Below are 17,544 nucleotides of genomic sequence, written 5' to 3'. Positions count from 1 at the left end.
ACTAAAACACTATGCCAACAGTGGCGTAGTGGTCAGCACTGTTGCCTCACAGCAAGAAGGTCATAGGTTCAAACCCCAGCATTTCCAACATGTGTAGTTTGCATGTTCTCTTCATGTCTGAATGGGGTTTGTCCGGGTACTCTGGTTTTCCCCCAACATCATGAAAAACATGCATGTAAAGACCCCTTAGGTCATGTTGGCCAACAGTGGCAAGCGCGCTCAGGATGCAGCGGCCCGACCAACTCTAAATCTGACCTCGCAATTTCGTTGTACGATTGTATAATGACAATAAAGTTTCTTCTTCTTCTAAAACTTGACAGATTTTGTGGCAAACCTTGAGCTTTTAGCAGGTGATCAGTGTGTACCCGGATCTCTGAAAGTATTGAGTTCCAGAAGTTGTTGAGACATTTGACATTTCCATTTACAGTCTAGGATTTACCTTCCTTATTAAGAGGAAATGTCAAACTTTGTACCTTTCTTTCCAATTATTTCCTGAACTGTAACACAAGGACTATTTGCAAGTCATCTGGTAAAAATCAAAAAGTTTGGAGGAGTGTATTTCATGGTTTAACTGTTCGATCTGACAAATGTGTCTGCATGAATACATGGATTATAGTTGTTGTATTTATCTGTTCTGTACCTATACATCTATATCTATATTCTCTATAGTATAACCAAATGCATTGAATCGGAACTTCCTTAATATAGAATTGGGTACCCAACCTATTCACCTATTTACCTACAGCTTTCATAGAAATGTACACAGCTTTCATCAGTGATGCACATAACAGTCTGTGTTTTGTTAAAAAGCAGGAAAATTGCATCAAAGTTAGAGAACAAATCACTGATAATATGGCAAAAATCAAAGCAAGGCTGATTCTCTACTTTTCCCAGACAAAGATGATGGATCTTGGAAATGAAGAAAAATGGAGTGTGTTTCCATTACTTTTGTCTTGTCATTCAAACTAAATTACCTGAGTGTACACCGTAATGTAATAAATTGGCACTCATCTCTGGCCAATACTTAATGCTCCACTGTGAGTTTCTTCTGGCCATAAATAGAAGTGTGCTTCTGAGAGGGACACATTTCACCAAGTTTTGACGTAGGAAATACAGACGAAAGGAAACACAGTGGGAAGATGAACTTGAGAGAAATGAAAGAGTAGTGTGGGACACTTGGAAAAACAGCATGTTGGAAGATAATTGTTCATTTGGATCATTTGGATGGTTCAGTGTTCCATAAATAACATGAGCTGTTTAACTTGAAACAATTGACATAAACCGGCATTTCTGTGAATCAGCTTATCAGGTTGTGGATGTCTGGTTTCCAGCTGTGTGTCTGGATGCTGGCATTTTCACTAAAACTTCGAAACAGAATATCTCTGTTGTAAATTTGTAACCACAGAAATAACACAATATGTCCTAAGGGAGAAATTAATACTTTCAAGAAGAAGAAACTCTTGTCAGAGAAACTTAAGGCGATTGCTGATACTCTGACATTCTGTTCCCAATAAGACAGGCTGCTCTACAGAGCCACCACTTTTTTTCATTTTTTTGCCTTACATTCAGATGCACATTATCTTACATTTTATTCCTTTGAACTATTATAGCTATCCATTATTGGTAGAGTGCTGCATAATATTTTTACTGACTTACAGATATAAATGCAGCACTTTTTTTCTCCATTATTCAAGGCATAAAATGATGCAACAGCTCAAGTAGCTTATTGACTTTTGGAGTGGGGAACCATTTGCAGTGAATACTGTTTAACATGTCGAGAGCGCGACGTCTGATTCAGTCAATCGTTGAAAACAACCTTTGCATGAAAGGCCAAGAGTTAAAAATGTATTTTATTCGTTTACATTTTGGATGTGGTTTTAGGTGTGGTTGCAGCTTGAAACCAGCAGAATGCCGTCTAACTTCCACTATGTCATGCTCTACACTGTAGAACATCCCAATGTGTGGGATGAAAAAGGGTTTACACCTTTTGTAAATATAAAAGTCTAGTATATGTATGTATGTATGTGTGTGTGTGTGTATATATATATATATATATATATATATATATATATATATATACACACACACACACACACAAATACATACATACATACATATACTGTATATATATACATACATACATACATACATACATATACTGTATATATTTATATACTGTGTCTATATACACACACACACACAACCACACACACACACACATATGTATATATGTATATATATATATATATGTATATATGTATATATATATATGTGTGTATATATATATACACACACACACACACACACATATGTATATATGTATATATATATATATGTATATATATATGTATATATGTGTGTGTGTGTGTGTGTATATATATATATATATATATATATATATATATATATATATATATATATATATATATATATAAAAATTAAATTCAGAGGAAAGATGAGGATGCAGGAAGAGAGAGAGGAAAAAGGTGTGTGTATGTGTGTGTGTGTGTGTGTGTGTGTGTGTGTGTGTGTGTGTGTGTGCGCGTGTGTGTATTCGATACACATGTCATACATCATCATTGTTTTGCGGTTTTTGATGCTCTGACAGAGCACAGATCTATTTTCATTATACTGTTCAGACATTGGTGGCTCTTTGGCAACAATCATACACGTGACAAACTTCAGGTTATTATAAAAGCCCCTGGTGTGATGGGTGATGGATTGGTATGTACACAACAGCTGGTGAATCCGAGGGGGGCGTACTCTCTACCTCCATAACTGGGTCAAGGTGGCTGTGCCCTTGAGTGAGGAGCGCAAAAACTGGTCATAAAAACAAGCTGTTAAGCATCTGGTTCCAGAGTGTGCTTCCCTCTGATTGGTCCACAGGTAATTGATAAAGGTATCCCTAATTAACTGTTCACTTCACCCTCATTTGAAACCAACTGGCAATATTTTTTCGTGTACAGCTGAAACCTTGTTAAAAAAAAATTTCCGACTAAGAATTAAGAAAAATACCAGACTCATATAATTTTATAATAGAATGAATGAAACATTTACTGATCTAATTAATGTTCTTATATTCAATTAACCTTCAAGCACAGGTTTGGCAGCTTTTTTCAGTGCTACATTGTGAGACATGCTTGCATTTTCAAAGTGATTAAAATGTGATAAAGACAGATGCAGTATTTAGTGTAACAGTTGGAAACTAGAACCAAAAGACAGTAATGGAGGATAAGTACATTAGAATCAGAGATTAATGAAGCTGGACGTGTCTAGACTGCATCAGACAGTGATGGGTTTCCACATAGAATAGGAAAACTATAGACGAATACACAGCAATTACACTTCAGTATAAACCAACAGTGAGAAAATGTTTTAAAAAAACAGTAATGTGAGAATCAGGATGAATGGTGTGAATTGCTCCAAGTGTAATTTCGTGTGATTTATTAAATTGGTTGTAGACCTGCTACATATCTGTCCATTAGGATGAGCAATTTGGCGTAAATTGTGGTGAGAAAACTGTACACCACAGAGTGTAATCAGCAATAATCAACACTCCCCATCAACACATTTCTTCCTTTTTCAGAAGCACTGATTTGATATAATTAATTGCTCATGTTGATCATTTCTATTTAAAATCAGCATTTTGTACTGCATAAAGACTAAAAGCTCTGACAAAAGAGGAATCTTGTACTGCATATCAATGGCTACAACATAAAGAAGTAACAGACATTTACACATAGATTACATAGAATAAATACAGTAGATTACTGTCAGTGAGAACTATACCAGTTTACCATCGATTTAATAGCAAAATGATAGAAATATGAAAATAATCCATTGGTATGGGGTCTTTATCGCCCTCCTGCCACCATTGTTCAACGGTCTTCCTCCATCCTCCCCCCTGTCTCCCCTGTTGGTGTCCCTCCACCCCACTACTGAGGCAAAAAAAAAAAACTACAAGTAACAGTGGCTTAGGTCAACTATTTCTAATTCATTCATTTTCTCTAACCGCTTCATACACTTGCGTGGGTCTCGGGCAGCTAGAGCCTATTCCAGCTGGCTTGGGGCGTGACGCGGGGGAAACTCCGGGCGCGACGCCAGTGCACCAATTTTTATATATTCCGCAAGAAAGTCTATAAACATATTTTACACGATTATTTTCTCAGCATATAGAAGGTTTCCTGTTTGTCTTTGACATGTGCCATGTATGTCTGCATATGTTTGTGTTTTTGACCAATATTTAACCTATCCTTCCAAATTCCCTGGAAATTAATGGGAGAAATCAAAAGACATCATAATCTTCAAGTTTTTGTCATATTTTATAGATATATTTAATAAAGAATAATGATGCAGGGCTGGTCACCTTAGCCAGTAACAACTTACAGCTCCTCTCCATCCCTGAGAGGAGCTGCTAAGACCAGAGGTCACAGGAACAACATTTACAGTGACTTCTTGCTTTGGTTTAAATCTGCAGAGGGAGGCTGTCTGAATGCTGGGTGCAATTGAAAACGATTTGTTAGTAGCAACAAAGGCAAACCCCAGTTCAACTGAACAATAATCAGATTTAATATGGCACTAATTACTTTTCATGTTTGCAGATCTAACCAGGAAACATCAATGGTCCCAAATGGTGGTGCAGCGGAACTACATCAGCTTGAGTAACTGACGTAAACCAACCATGATGCACAAACACTTCATAATATTGAAGCTCAATGAACTTGCATGCATACATATGAACATAAATTAAACTGTTGAATATGAAAAATAATTTTATATAAGTTACCAGTATGGACTCAACAGGCCGTCCACATTGTGATGGCAGTGGGGCGGGATGAACGACAGGCTGAAGAGAACCAGGTAATGAGATCGGCCAAATTTGGGTCACAGTTTTGGTTTTACTTTCAGAAAACTATTCGTTTCTTGGGATTTGGGGATAAGGGAGTATACCATGTGATACTGTCACTTTTAATACACTCAACAAAAATCTATTTTTGGTTTTTCTCCCACTTTTCATGAATCAAAGTAAAAGATCTTTTTCCATGAATACAAAATAGTAATAATCATCAAATTTTGCTGTTGAATTTGTTCAAATCCATTTTAATGAGCATTTGCACTTGACTAGGCATGTTGATCAATCAAGGTGTTGATTAATCAACATGATAATTTTAACAGAATAATTAATGCACAGTTGTGTGTTGGGTTTCCTACAGTGGCCTGTTGATTGTTGCCTCTTCAAGGGACACATGGCGTTGCTGGACAGGAGCCTGAACACTGTCACATATGCTGATCCAAAGAATCCTGAAGAAACTGGTTGACATGTCTACAGAAATTATAAGCTATGTCAGAATGTTATCAGTTTCTCTGAATTGTGTACTGATCCTTCCTTCTTGGAATATAACATGAGGTGATGGTTCATAACGAAAGGAAAGACGATGGACCTGAAGATATCGTCTCAATACTGTTGTTACCATCAACAAAATGCACCTGTGTTGCTTAGACCTGCCTATACTATAACCCCACCACCACCTTGGGCCACTGCTCACAACACTGACATCAGCAATCCAATCACCCACGAGATGACATATACTAGAAGAAAACTCTCCAATGTGTCAGATGCTGTCAAAGAAGTGACAGCCACTTATGGTGACTATCCATCATCAGGTTAAGTGAGATCGGTTGAGGTTGACATTTATGCATGCAGAGATACTCACTGACATTTTGTTTTGACTTTCTTTGCTTATGCAAACTAACTACTGCCTCAGCTGGATGAAGTTAGAGAATTTGGATGTGTTGGTCCCAGATTGGCACACGCTAGACAAATGAATATTGAGTTCTTTGTCGACAGCTGTCTCTATCAAAGTGTTCTCTTAAAGCTTGTAACATCTGTGGCATTGTGTTCATCATGCATACTGGTGCAATAATCACATTGTTCAATCAGCATTGTGATTTGCTGCACCTGTCAGGTGGACACATTATCTCAATCACAAGCAACTGCTCTCTAACACAACAAAGCTTTGTGAACAAAATCTGAGAAGAACAAGCTTTTTGTTTGTTCATAGAAAAAGGTTTAGATCTTTTGTTTGATTCATGAAAACCTGGAGCAAAATCAAAAGTGTTGCATTTCTATTTCCGTTGGGTGTATTTTTTGTTTTCTTGACAAAAATAGAGACTTTTGGTACCACTTCCTCTGAAGGGAATTCCAATTTTTTTCATTTCTTCTTTTAGTCTGCTCATGATATGTGCTGACAACAATAAAATGTAGAATGCTACCAGCCTTATTCTTGTGTCTGACGACATCTGGAATACAGGTGTAAATGGGAATTTACAATCTTCTGTGCAACAATTTTGGAATACCTCAATTTAAGGAGTAGAGAATTGACAACGGTCTCTATTCTACAATTGTGCAGTGAATACTTTGACAATAATGAAGAAAAGCTTTCCTTACTCTGGACAGATCTCCAACTTCTAGGTAGAAACAGATGATGAAAACATTCCAGGTCATCCACACGACCAGCCAGGCTGCATACTAGAAGGAGAAACAGAGGAGACGGTGGGAATCAGGAAAGATCTGACAGGCTTGGTGTTATTGTCTTGCATTCAGAGCGAGCGGAAAGAAGAAACAATGATTGAGAGGGAAGTCATTTTTGATGCCGTTCAGATGCAGAAGTGCTAGAACAAAAGCAGCCAGGAAGCCATCACCTGAATCAAAAATCAAACCAGACAGGAAGTGAACATAAATCACATAAAGAACATAAAGGTTGTGTAAAAAGAATAACATGAGAGAACAATAGGAGCAAGACACAATTTAAAGGCTCAGATCAAATGTTAATCATCTGGTTATCCAAGTATGTGCAATACATTTTCTGCTTGCAAATGGGGGAACAGGAGGAAGGGGGGGGTCATTACGGTTTGAGTGGGAGGGCTCTGTGGAGGCCTGCAGTCATGCTGGGAATTTGAAAAAACTTTTATACTGTAACACAAATTTATTTAGACAGATGCCAGAGAGAAAAAAAAGAAAAACTCTCCCACTCAATGACACAGTTTTAACCTTAACTTACTGTATGTGTTGTCTTCCTTCACTCATTAATCCATCGCCAGGCATTTATTCTCCATATTAATTATCAGTTACATGATGCGAGTATTGATTTAAATTCCTTGTTAAATGTGTGAGTTGTTGTGATTTTATTTGACTGCTTTAGGAGTGAAATAAATATTTTTAAGAGCAGATCACTTGAATACATTATTTTTAGCATTCTTTCGTACACACTCTGCATTTGAGCACATCATTATGTTGCAATTTCTACTGATGGCAAAGCTATGAAACCAACAAATGAGGGACTGAAAAAATAAAAATAACACTTATTACTATTCAATCCTTGTTATTTAATGCAGAGAAGGCTGGATGTGGTTAATGAGAGGCTGCTGCTAAATCTAGATCTGGGGCAGATGATATGGAAAATAGCTGTTTCTAGTGTGTGTGTGTGTGTGTGTGTGTGTGTGTGTGTGTGTGTGTGTGTGTGTGTGTGTGTGTGTGTGTGTGTGTGTGTGTGTGTGTGTGTGTACAACCCACCCCAGTAACATATCTCGGCCTGAACTGAATCGTGCCAAACAAGCCAAGGATGACGACGATGATGTGGACGAAGTTGGTCAGGATGGGAGCCCACTGGTAGCCCAAAAAGTCTATCACCTGACGCTCCAGCACGCTGACCTGAGAGGAGGAGGAGGAGGAGGAGAAGATAGGTAGTTAGAAACAATGAGGCAACAACAGCCAGTCATGTTTTCTGCAGACATTTTACAAAATTAAACAAACAGTGGAGAGTTCATGTGTGTGTGTGTGTGTGTGTGTGTGTGTGTGTGTGTGTGTGTGTGTGTGTGTGTGTGTGTGTGTGTGTGTGTGCGTGTGTGAGTGTGTTGCCAACATGGAGGCAATAATGAACAGATTATTGTTTGTTTTGTCATTTGTCAGTATGGTAAATGACATTTTTTTCATATTTTATTTCCTTTTTTACCAAACCGCGGTTAAATATGACGACAATGATGATGATGATGATGGTGATGATGATGATGATGATGATGATGATGATGAGCCCAACGTCATGAAAGGCGTTGCATTACTTTGGTATTGCTGCATTACAGCTCTTGAAGAATTACAATCTTATCAGCTATCCTTGCTTCAGATTCCCAAGGCTTTATATACACGTGTGTGTGTGTGTGTGTGTGTGTGTGTGTGTGTGTGTGTGTGTGTGTGTGTGTGTGTGTGTGCGTGTGTGTGTGTGTACGTGCGTGTGCATATGCGTGTGTGTGCGTGTGTGTGTGTGTGTGTGTGTGTACGTGCGTGTGCATATGCGTGTGTCGGTGTGTGGGTTTATTATCATTCAGCCTCTGAAGCCTCATGCTGAGAAAGTTAATGAAGTCAGCACAGTGTATAGTATGGCACTGCTAAATATATTAACACATGAACAGGCAGAGCGATGGAGAAACACAAGGAGGAAGAAAGATGAGCAGGACGAAGGACAGAAAGAAAAAAGAAAGATAATAAATAATGTCATTTAGCCCACAAACAAACTGATATTTATTGTTCTACATGATCAACTCCAACTATTTACCCACCAAAACTTCAATATCAAAGAAATCACTTTGATTATTATGATTTCCTGCTCTTACACTGAATTCCAAACACACAAATACATACACACACATGCACACACACTTTTGGATAGCAGGGCTCAGAGACCGATAATGTGAGACCATATGGCAGCACTACAATCTTTTCCTGCCAAATAGATACGCACACACAGACACACACACTGCAAAACAACACATCCACTGTCACCTTGCATAGCTACACCTGCCTCACGTCAGCTTTAACTTTGAGAAGGTTTATGTGATGTTAGTGTCACAAGACGGGTGTATGAATGAATGCATGGTGAGCTGAAATATGTTCATCCAATTTTGTGTGTGTGTGTGTGCGTGTCCGTGTGTGTGTGTGTGTGGGTGTGCGTGTGTTCCTATGTCAGGACAGGTCTGCTCTGCTTGCACTTGACAGCACCTGCTGTTATTGGACACACTGGGCTCAGCTGGTACCACACAGCATGTGTGTGTGTGTGTGTGTGTGTGTGTGTGTGTGTGTGTGTGTGTGTGTGTGTGTGTGTGTTCTTTGTGTCCATGCCTATATGTGTGGGACAGACTCCATCTTCCTGTGTTTTTGTGTATGTTTTTGTGTATATCATGTTACTATGCATGTTAGTCTGTCTTCCCACTGTAATTTATATAGTGTTGAAATTGTGTGTCTTTCCAAACACACACAATCACACACCCACACACATAGTCAGATGCCTTTCAGCCCATTACTTGAGGGTCCCTGGGGGCCTCTCTTTCATCACCAATAATATAAACAGTCTTCACAACAGCTGGGACACACACACACACACACACACACACACACACACACACACACACACACACACACACACACACACACACACACTTTCGGCACTCACCAAAACCTATACAATAAATCGCACATCAACAAAAAAAACAAAAGACAAGAAAATATGACCAACAGCTGTTTTGACAGGTAACACTCTACCGATACGTAGCGTTAAGGGTCAGTGAAGAAGAAATGAAGTTTTAACCTGAGTTGATATGAAAGCCTAAAGAGCAATAGTCAAAAGCAGCCCATCTGTTCACTCATCGTCTGCTGTGAAATTCTCATTACACGGCTCAGCTGCAAAACATCTAACTTCAGCTGCCTCAGTACATCATTCTTGATAATTAAGTCACTGAGCTGTCCTGACAGACAAAAGACAAAGCATGCATGAAGCCCCCACTGCCTTAATCCCAGAATCCTTTGCATGTATCAAACGACCGAAGCTTCAGATGAGGTGTGAAATTGTGAGCCTTTTTACTGTGACTCTGGTAGGAAACTGAAGTCGCTAACAGCAGATCCATCCATCCATCCATCCATCCATCCATCCATTCGTCTGTCCATCCATCCATCCATCCATCCATCCATCCATCCATCCATCCATCCATCCATCCATCCATCTATAGCCGCTCACCTACAGCTCACAGGTCTACTGGAGCTTATCTCAGCTGGTTACAGGTGAAAGGTGGGGTACACCCCTGATGAGACATTAGCTCCTCCTGAGGGTGGGAGGTACGGTTCTAAAATAATATCACAATATATTATCATTGTATATAATAATATAAACTCTTCTATGGATGGCTCGGTGGCGCAGTGGGTAGCGCTGTCGCCACACAGCAAGGCAGATTCTGGGTCGAGTCCTGCTCTGTGTGGTGTTTCTATGTTCTCCCCGTGTCTGCGTGGGTTCTTTCCAGGTTCTCCGGCTTCCTCCCACCTCCAAATACATGCGCTTTAGGTTAATTTGCCCTTCCAAATTGCCCGTAGGAGTGAGTGTGTGTGTGTGTGTGTGTGGTTGTCTGTCTTTGTGTGGCTCCTCTGCGCACCGGCGTCGCGCCCAGAGTTTGCTCTACCTCACGCCCTAAGACAGCCGGGATAGGCTCCAGCTCCCCGTGACCCGCTGCAGCGGATAAAGCGATTCGGATGAATGAAACTCTTCCATGGAAACACTCTCAAAGTGCTTGTCCTGTACCACTGATGTTATTAAGTCGGACCTTGTTGTCAGAATTGTATGCATTGTGTTGCATAAGCATACGTCGAATGTATGGCGCCTGACCTACTTTCACCAATCAGTATACCGAGATCTTCTCTTGAGAGGCAATCTTATCAAAATTTGTACAGGTATTATTATGAAAGATACAGATTGGTTCCATTCCAGGTAAAAAGTACCTGGTACCTGCTCCTCTCTAAAGCCTACTTCCACTGTTTTTCCAATAAGGCTGAGCAGGTACTGAAAACTCACATGAAACACTTCAGAACACTTATTGGTCAGAAGTATTTCTGCGTCCGTGTGTCATCTGTGCGTGAAGCTGTAGCATAGTCTGATCAAAACTTACCTCATAAAAAATAGATTAGAGTTGAGTCATGCGTTGCGGTTACCATGTAGCGGAAGCACAGTGCATGTTATAACATATGATGGTGTAGAGTTAAGAGCAGGTAATGAATGAAACCTAAAGCCCACAAAAGGCCCTTCTGATCTGCTGGAACAGGCTTTACATTACATTGTTTCTATAGGCAAATACTGTACATGCACTACAGACACAGTACATTAGGCTTAATTGCAAGTATTGACTGAAGAGCTTTGTCCTCTCATAAAGAGGATACAGTTCTGCAGTGGCTGCACATAACTATTTATAGAGTAAAATAATCAAATCTGCTAAGCATATATTTAATGTGTCTATGTATGAATGCACTGTAGATTTCTGTGTGTGTGTGTGTGTGTGTGTGTGTGTGTGTGTGTGTGTGTGTGTGTGTGTGTGTGTGTGCGTGTGTGCGTGTGTGCGTGTGTGCGTGTGTGTGTGCTACACAAAACAGCGACAACAAGTTGATGTGCAGCATTCTGTCAGTCTAACTACTGGTAGCACAAAGTCCCTCAGGGACCCAGAATTCATACTCCACCTACTACATTGTTAGGCTATACCAGTGCTTCTCAATTATTTTCTGCTGCGCCCCCCAGCAAGAAGAAAACAATTCATGCCCCCCCACTGTCCGCCACGACTATAAATAAATTGTCTGTAAAATTGTTAAGTACACCTCTGTATAACATTGTATCCTTATTATTATTAACTACCTTGGTTCTAGAAAACTAGAACCAATGTAGTCAGAGACTGCAACATCCTGCGACACCCCTAAATTCAAAATTTTAACCTGAACTACTTGCATAGGTCAAAGATCAAAGCTAGTGCTCTGACCTTTGATCTATAGTCTTACTCACACTGGCCTTCTCCCTTGTCTTTCCCAATTATCTGGTTCCTGAGTGTAGTTGAAAGTTGAAATTTGACCTTGACCTACCTTTCTCAAGGTCAAGGTCATCATCTCATTTTCATCCCCTTTGCTGCCCGAGTAATGTGCCTTTTGTTTCATCTTTCTATCTGCAATGGTTGCGAAGATATTTGGTGGACATACTAATGGACGGACGAACAAACGAATGGACAAACACACCAACACTGACAATTACAATACATCACCACTTTGAAGCAGGATATAAAAATATATATACAGTATATATATAGTTCAATTTATAACAAAGACTGATTTTATTAACATTATTTTTAGTCTATGACAGAAATGTTTTAAGTGCATCAATTTGCCTTAAATTAAAAAAACCTTTGTTCAAACTGTACACATTTTTGACCAAACTTACTGCACCATTTGATACTGAAAAATTTAATTAAATAAAACCAATAAATAATAAAAAATTCCAATTCAGTTCAGCAACATTAACTGATGAGCACAATATATAAAACACCTTAACCTACAAAACAGAAATGAATAAAACAATTTGTGGTGATTTTTTCCCCCTTTTTTATCAAAATGAGGAAGTCAGGATTAATGGTTACACTATTTGAGAAACGCTGGGCTAGACTGATGCTTGTGCACTTGTTTTCATCAGTTTAACAAATGTAGTTGTTAGCTGAGAGTCTGTGCACATTACTGCCTTGTTCTCCATTCAAGCAGTTAAACCTATGGGCAATTAAAGTCATTAGCTCACTTTTATTGAATAATTTTGAACTTAAGGAGAAAACCAGAACACCTGACAGGAATACATGCTGATCTGGGGAGTCATCTTCCATGTTCCATACATGTTCCATTTTCCATCACTTGCAGGTACTTTTTTGACTGGCAGGTAATAGCTTTCATATTATAATCTCGTCTCAATCCTCCATACAGACCATTTAATGATGTGAACCTATCCATAAATGACAAAAGCACACTGTCCTCACCACATGCCTTTAATGGTTCTGTTCTTTGTGCATACCATTTTGAATTGTGCACCAGCAGGTTCCCCTGAATGCCACCATCTCTTGCAAGTTGGAACAACCACAATGAAAATTTAAGAAAATTGACTCCAATATTGTCCCATCCTGCAGCCCCATCTGTACAGTCTGAAACCAACTTCTTCCATTCATTCCCTAAATCATAAACATGGAAGACTGAGAGAGACTGCTTTCTTATTTCTTCTGCCTTTAAATTCACAACTTAATCAATCAACCATTCCATTATTAGACATATACAATGCAAGCAGAGGTGGAATGCAAAAGCACTACTTGATCTAATACACGGTGTGACCACTTATGTACACCTATGATAATAGTAATAAATACTATAAGTCATATGGATGAAATGACTTGTTTTGGTGAACAATCACGTTGACCTAAAAAGTGTAAAGTTCTAACTCAAGGAGGTTACCTGTGAACCAGGAGTTAAGGATGCATTATCTGTTTAGATTAAAGGCTGCTAGACTTGACAGTGATCTTTGTAACTTAATATTGAACCAGTGGTGAATGGATGTTGACATGTAATAGGAGTCCAGTTTCCTGACATGTCTATATACCTGATCGCTCAGGTGTCTAGTCGAATCGATTTGTTAAGTCAATCAAAGATCAGCTATTTTGAATTTTGTGGGTTGTCTTCATTGTTTGTTGTTGTCTTTGCTAAAATTGCATCTGTGTGTAATTAATAACAATTTGACAGAAGTCGAATGAAAAGGGAAATGCAGCTTAAGACATGCAGAGAAACTGGAAAGATATGGAGTTGTAGCGTTGAAAAGACAAAGGCTAGAGGAACAGATTGACAATAATGAAAGGGACAACAGAGGGAGGCAGAAGAGACTAAGGAGAGATAGAGCCCTGTCAGTTTGGCAAAGATTTTAGTCATTTCATAATGAGTGATAGAATTATATTAAAAGACATGTCATTGGTTCAGACAGGGAAACAGCTGCAGGGTGTGCCCATCATGGGAAACAGCATAGCAATAAAAGTGTTTTAATCTTAAAGAAGAAAAGAGACAGTAAAGAGGACAGTACAAGAGAAAGATGGTGAATGAGAGAGAGGGACGGTCCAAGAGATCTAAAGAAAAGAAAAGGCAGGAAGATCCAACAGTTACTGAGGAAAGAGGAAGAGATGAAAGAAACGGAAATGTCTGTCTCAATTCCACCACCCTTATTTCTTCATCCTCCCACCCGCTTATTCTTCTCTTCTCTTCTCATTTCCTGCATCTTCTTTCTTTCTCTCCTCATCACCTTTTTCTTTCTTCTTGTCTACTACATATTTAATATGCATTACCCTCTTACCAGATCGGATTTGTCATAAAACAACAAATGATCTCATCTGCCTCCTCCCTCTTTTCATTCAATTACTCAATCTTTTTTCCTCCATTACTGTACTACCTACTGCATCTTCCATTCGCTCTTCATGCAGCCTTTCCTTCAGGTCCTTCCATCCCTTCCCCACAACCTTCATTCTGTTATCTCTCCCTCCCGTGTGTCTCCTCCCTTCCATAATCTCATCCTTCCCTCCCCTGTTCCCTCAGCACTTTGGCTGAGAGTTTTCACTTGGTTCTGTGACCTTTAAAAAACTGCTGATGAAATTCTACAGCTCGACCCATTATAGACGACAGGGGGAGGAAAAAGGGGAGGGATGATGGGCGGGAGATGAGGTCAGCTGGGGCAGGGTGAGATACAGACTGAGACGGAAGTGAAGAAAGAGATGGTGGAAGAAAGCTGGTATATAGTGCAGCAGGGCTGGAGATCAAAACGGGGAGAAGAAGTGAGAAAATTCATGCATTCATTTTCTGGAAGACAAGATAATCCGTAATTGTCTCGTCTTCAGCCGTTTACCCGAATCCGGGTCAAGGGTTTACCATGGAGCCCATCTCAGCTAACACTGGGAGAGAGGCGGGGTACACCCCGGATAGGAAAGTGAGGAAATGTTAGGCAGGAAGCATCATGATGATCAGCAACAGATCAGAGACACATTTAACTGAATTTATGCCCTTTTTACTCTATTCAGCTTTAATTGCGAGAACATAATTTGTTTTTCCCTCTGCATTAATCGGAAACTTTATTCTCCTAATAAAACTCCGGAGCAATAGTGGTTTTCTGTTAACTTAATTAAAGCTGCCTTCCTGCACCATATCCCACTGTGTATAGCAAAAAGCAATCTCTTATCGATTCGGTTCACACAACGATCAATTCATCTCCATTGGAGGCTATTACAGACCATCTGAGGCTACTTAGGGCTCCGAGAGAGAGGAAAGACTGCAGGAAAGATGAGCAATGCAAAGTGAGGGAAGAGAAGGGAACAGTTTCAGGAAGTAGAGGAAAAATATAAATATAAATATAATACATACTATAAACACACACAATGTGTGTGTGTGTGTGTGTGTGTGCGTGCGTGCGTGCGTGTGTGTGTGTGTGTGTGTGTGTGTGTGTACATCTGGCTGTAATGGCTGTCAACAGATGGACAGAGAGGATGCAGGCAGTGTTGGCCAAATAGAAGAATGCTGTAAGTACCCTGTGGAGTGTGGAGCAACTGAGATGGATAAAGATGGCAGCTTGTTGATGAATGCTGTGCTGTAGAGGATCACTGGTAGGCTCTCATCACCGTCACTCATCTCTACAGTACAGCTCTAGACAGGCTACTTAACAGTGTGATTAGCAACTGCTGGCCCATAAATAAAATTCTGATTATCGCAAACTCTGCAATAATAACCCTCGGAACATGGTCAAGTCCGAAGCCCTGTTTAAGTCCAGCAGAACATCCGATGAATGTCAGTCGTACGGCCTACAAGTAGACCTTTGGTAAATCTTATTTCTGCCACCCACTCAAAGAAGCCACAGGAATGGAATGGAAGAGGAATGACCTTTTCCTGTTACTGTCTGCTACTCTTCATCTGGCCACGTTTATTCTCAGAATGTCACGGACGAAATGCTTCAATGGTGCAACACATTCTGGTTCTTGCACACTTGAAGCAAGTCTGAAAGTTGCTTCAGCCCAGCAGTCAAGATAAACATGTTTCAATCGTGATTTCACCTGTTAACTCAAGATTAGTTGCACACCGCAGAATCTACTGTATGCTGCAACAGTTCACCCCTCAGTGATTTGTAGTACATAGGACACATTCAGTTGTATTGCTATCTCTTTATAGTCTTTATTGTGATTTGTTGAATATATTTTGAGGTAATATTAGGCCAAAAGATATATTTTAGGTATCTTCCAAGATACAGAAATACAGACAGCTACAGGAAGACTTAAAATAGAACAATAACTCAAAATAAATTAAAAGTAAAACAAGAATTCCTATTTTTGTGTCATTGCCATTTATTATGGTAGTACTCAATTCTACTGATGTTCCATCTGGATTTGTCCCAAAGACTCTCCTCCCTCTGTCCCGTTGTCCCATCAGAAAAACCCTGGATTCATCTCACCGTTCCCTCTGAATTAGTGAGAGTGATTAATATTCCTACGAAACATTTCTTTATGGAAACATGACATTTAAATGTCAGAAATACAGGCTAATCAGTTTGGTATTTCTACAGATCTTGCCTCTCCTCTGCGACTGTCCACCCCTCTGGGTCCATCTATTTCTGCTATTGCTCTTTTGTTTTCTGTCAGCTGGATACAGCTCTCGCTTTGCTTGGAATAAACAATGATAAAAAGTCTGGCTTCAGATCTGCTTTTGAAACTGGAAATACTGAACATGTAATTTGAATATTCTATATTTAACTTGCTGAAGCTGTTTTTTTTAAGGGGATTAATGCTGGATATGTTTTTTGGAAGTGCTGATTTGAAGTCATAATGGATTGAAATTAAAGGTAAAATATCCATTTGTATTGTCTTCAGTTAGCCTAACACCATAATCAAATGTATGATATCATAATTCCATATTTTTTCAGTGAAAAAAAGAGGATAAAAACCTCCAGTTTTCTATGGCAGCGGTTGAAGGACATTTGATGCACTCTCGTGCTTTAGTGTACAGACATCAGCATTAGCTGATTCTTTTTCATGGATCCAGTTGTGGTGATGGAAAATGATCAGATTGTTCTTGCATAGTTTAGCAGTCTGAAATTATTTATATTCATCAAATTGCAAATTTTCTTCTGATTTATGGAACAATTTCTGTTTTGTGAGCAGCTTGACAGCATGAATTAATACAATATATGATGTAGGAGTATAATGACATCATAAACATCTTGTTTGAATTGGTTTATTGTCTGTAATTAAATGTTCTCATGCATCATCCACTTGATGTTCATGTTTCTTTCTGTTTTGCTTCCCAACTGAAACACTTTGCTATGTGGTTGACAACCATAATAAAAATTACCAGTAACTAACGGTAAGTTAACCATCTAGTTAACAAACTCATGATGGATTAATTTATGATGGAATTTGATTTTCTATGCTAAATATCACTTTTTGAATTCTAGTATGACATGATTTTTGTCTGTGTGACTGATAGAATTAAAGTAACATCAAACAACGTTTAGCAGTCAGCAGATAGAAATCAAACACACTAAAATTACCAGTACCATCACTTTTATAGCCAAAGATTTGTTACCACCTGTAGAACACTGGTACACAAAGTGTAATTAAAAATATAGTTTGTTCATATGTTCA

The 17,544-nt window shown here is 39.2% G+C and overlaps 1 protein-coding gene across 2 annotated transcripts in view; it reads right to left on the bottom strand.

The window, feature by feature from the left end:
• The window catches only part of nkain2 (sodium/potassium transporting ATPase interacting 2), a 74,762-nt gene that overhangs the window by 30,031 nt on the left and 27,187 nt on the right, over positions 1-17,544 (bottom strand). For both annotated transcript variants that reach the window (XM_068342592.1, XM_068342593.1), the window contains exons 2-3: positions 7,574-7,711; positions 6,449-6,529 (exon numbers count right to left, since the gene is read on the bottom strand). In XM_068342592.1, coding sequence (XP_068198693.1) covers positions 6,449-6,529; positions 7,574-7,711 — 219 coding nt within the window. The remainder of the gene's footprint in view (positions 1-6,448; positions 6,530-7,573; positions 7,712-17,544) is intronic.

The sequence above is a fragment of the Antennarius striatus genome, chromosome 19 (assembly GCF_040054535.1).
Source record: "Antennarius striatus isolate MH-2024 chromosome 19, ASM4005453v1, whole genome shotgun sequence".
In the NCBI taxonomy this organism is placed as follows: domain Eukaryota; kingdom Metazoa; phylum Chordata; class Actinopteri; order Lophiiformes; family Antennariidae; genus Antennarius; species Antennarius striatus.
Note: the sequence above shows the minus strand (reverse complement) of the source record. Positions and strands in the feature narration are given on the sequence as shown.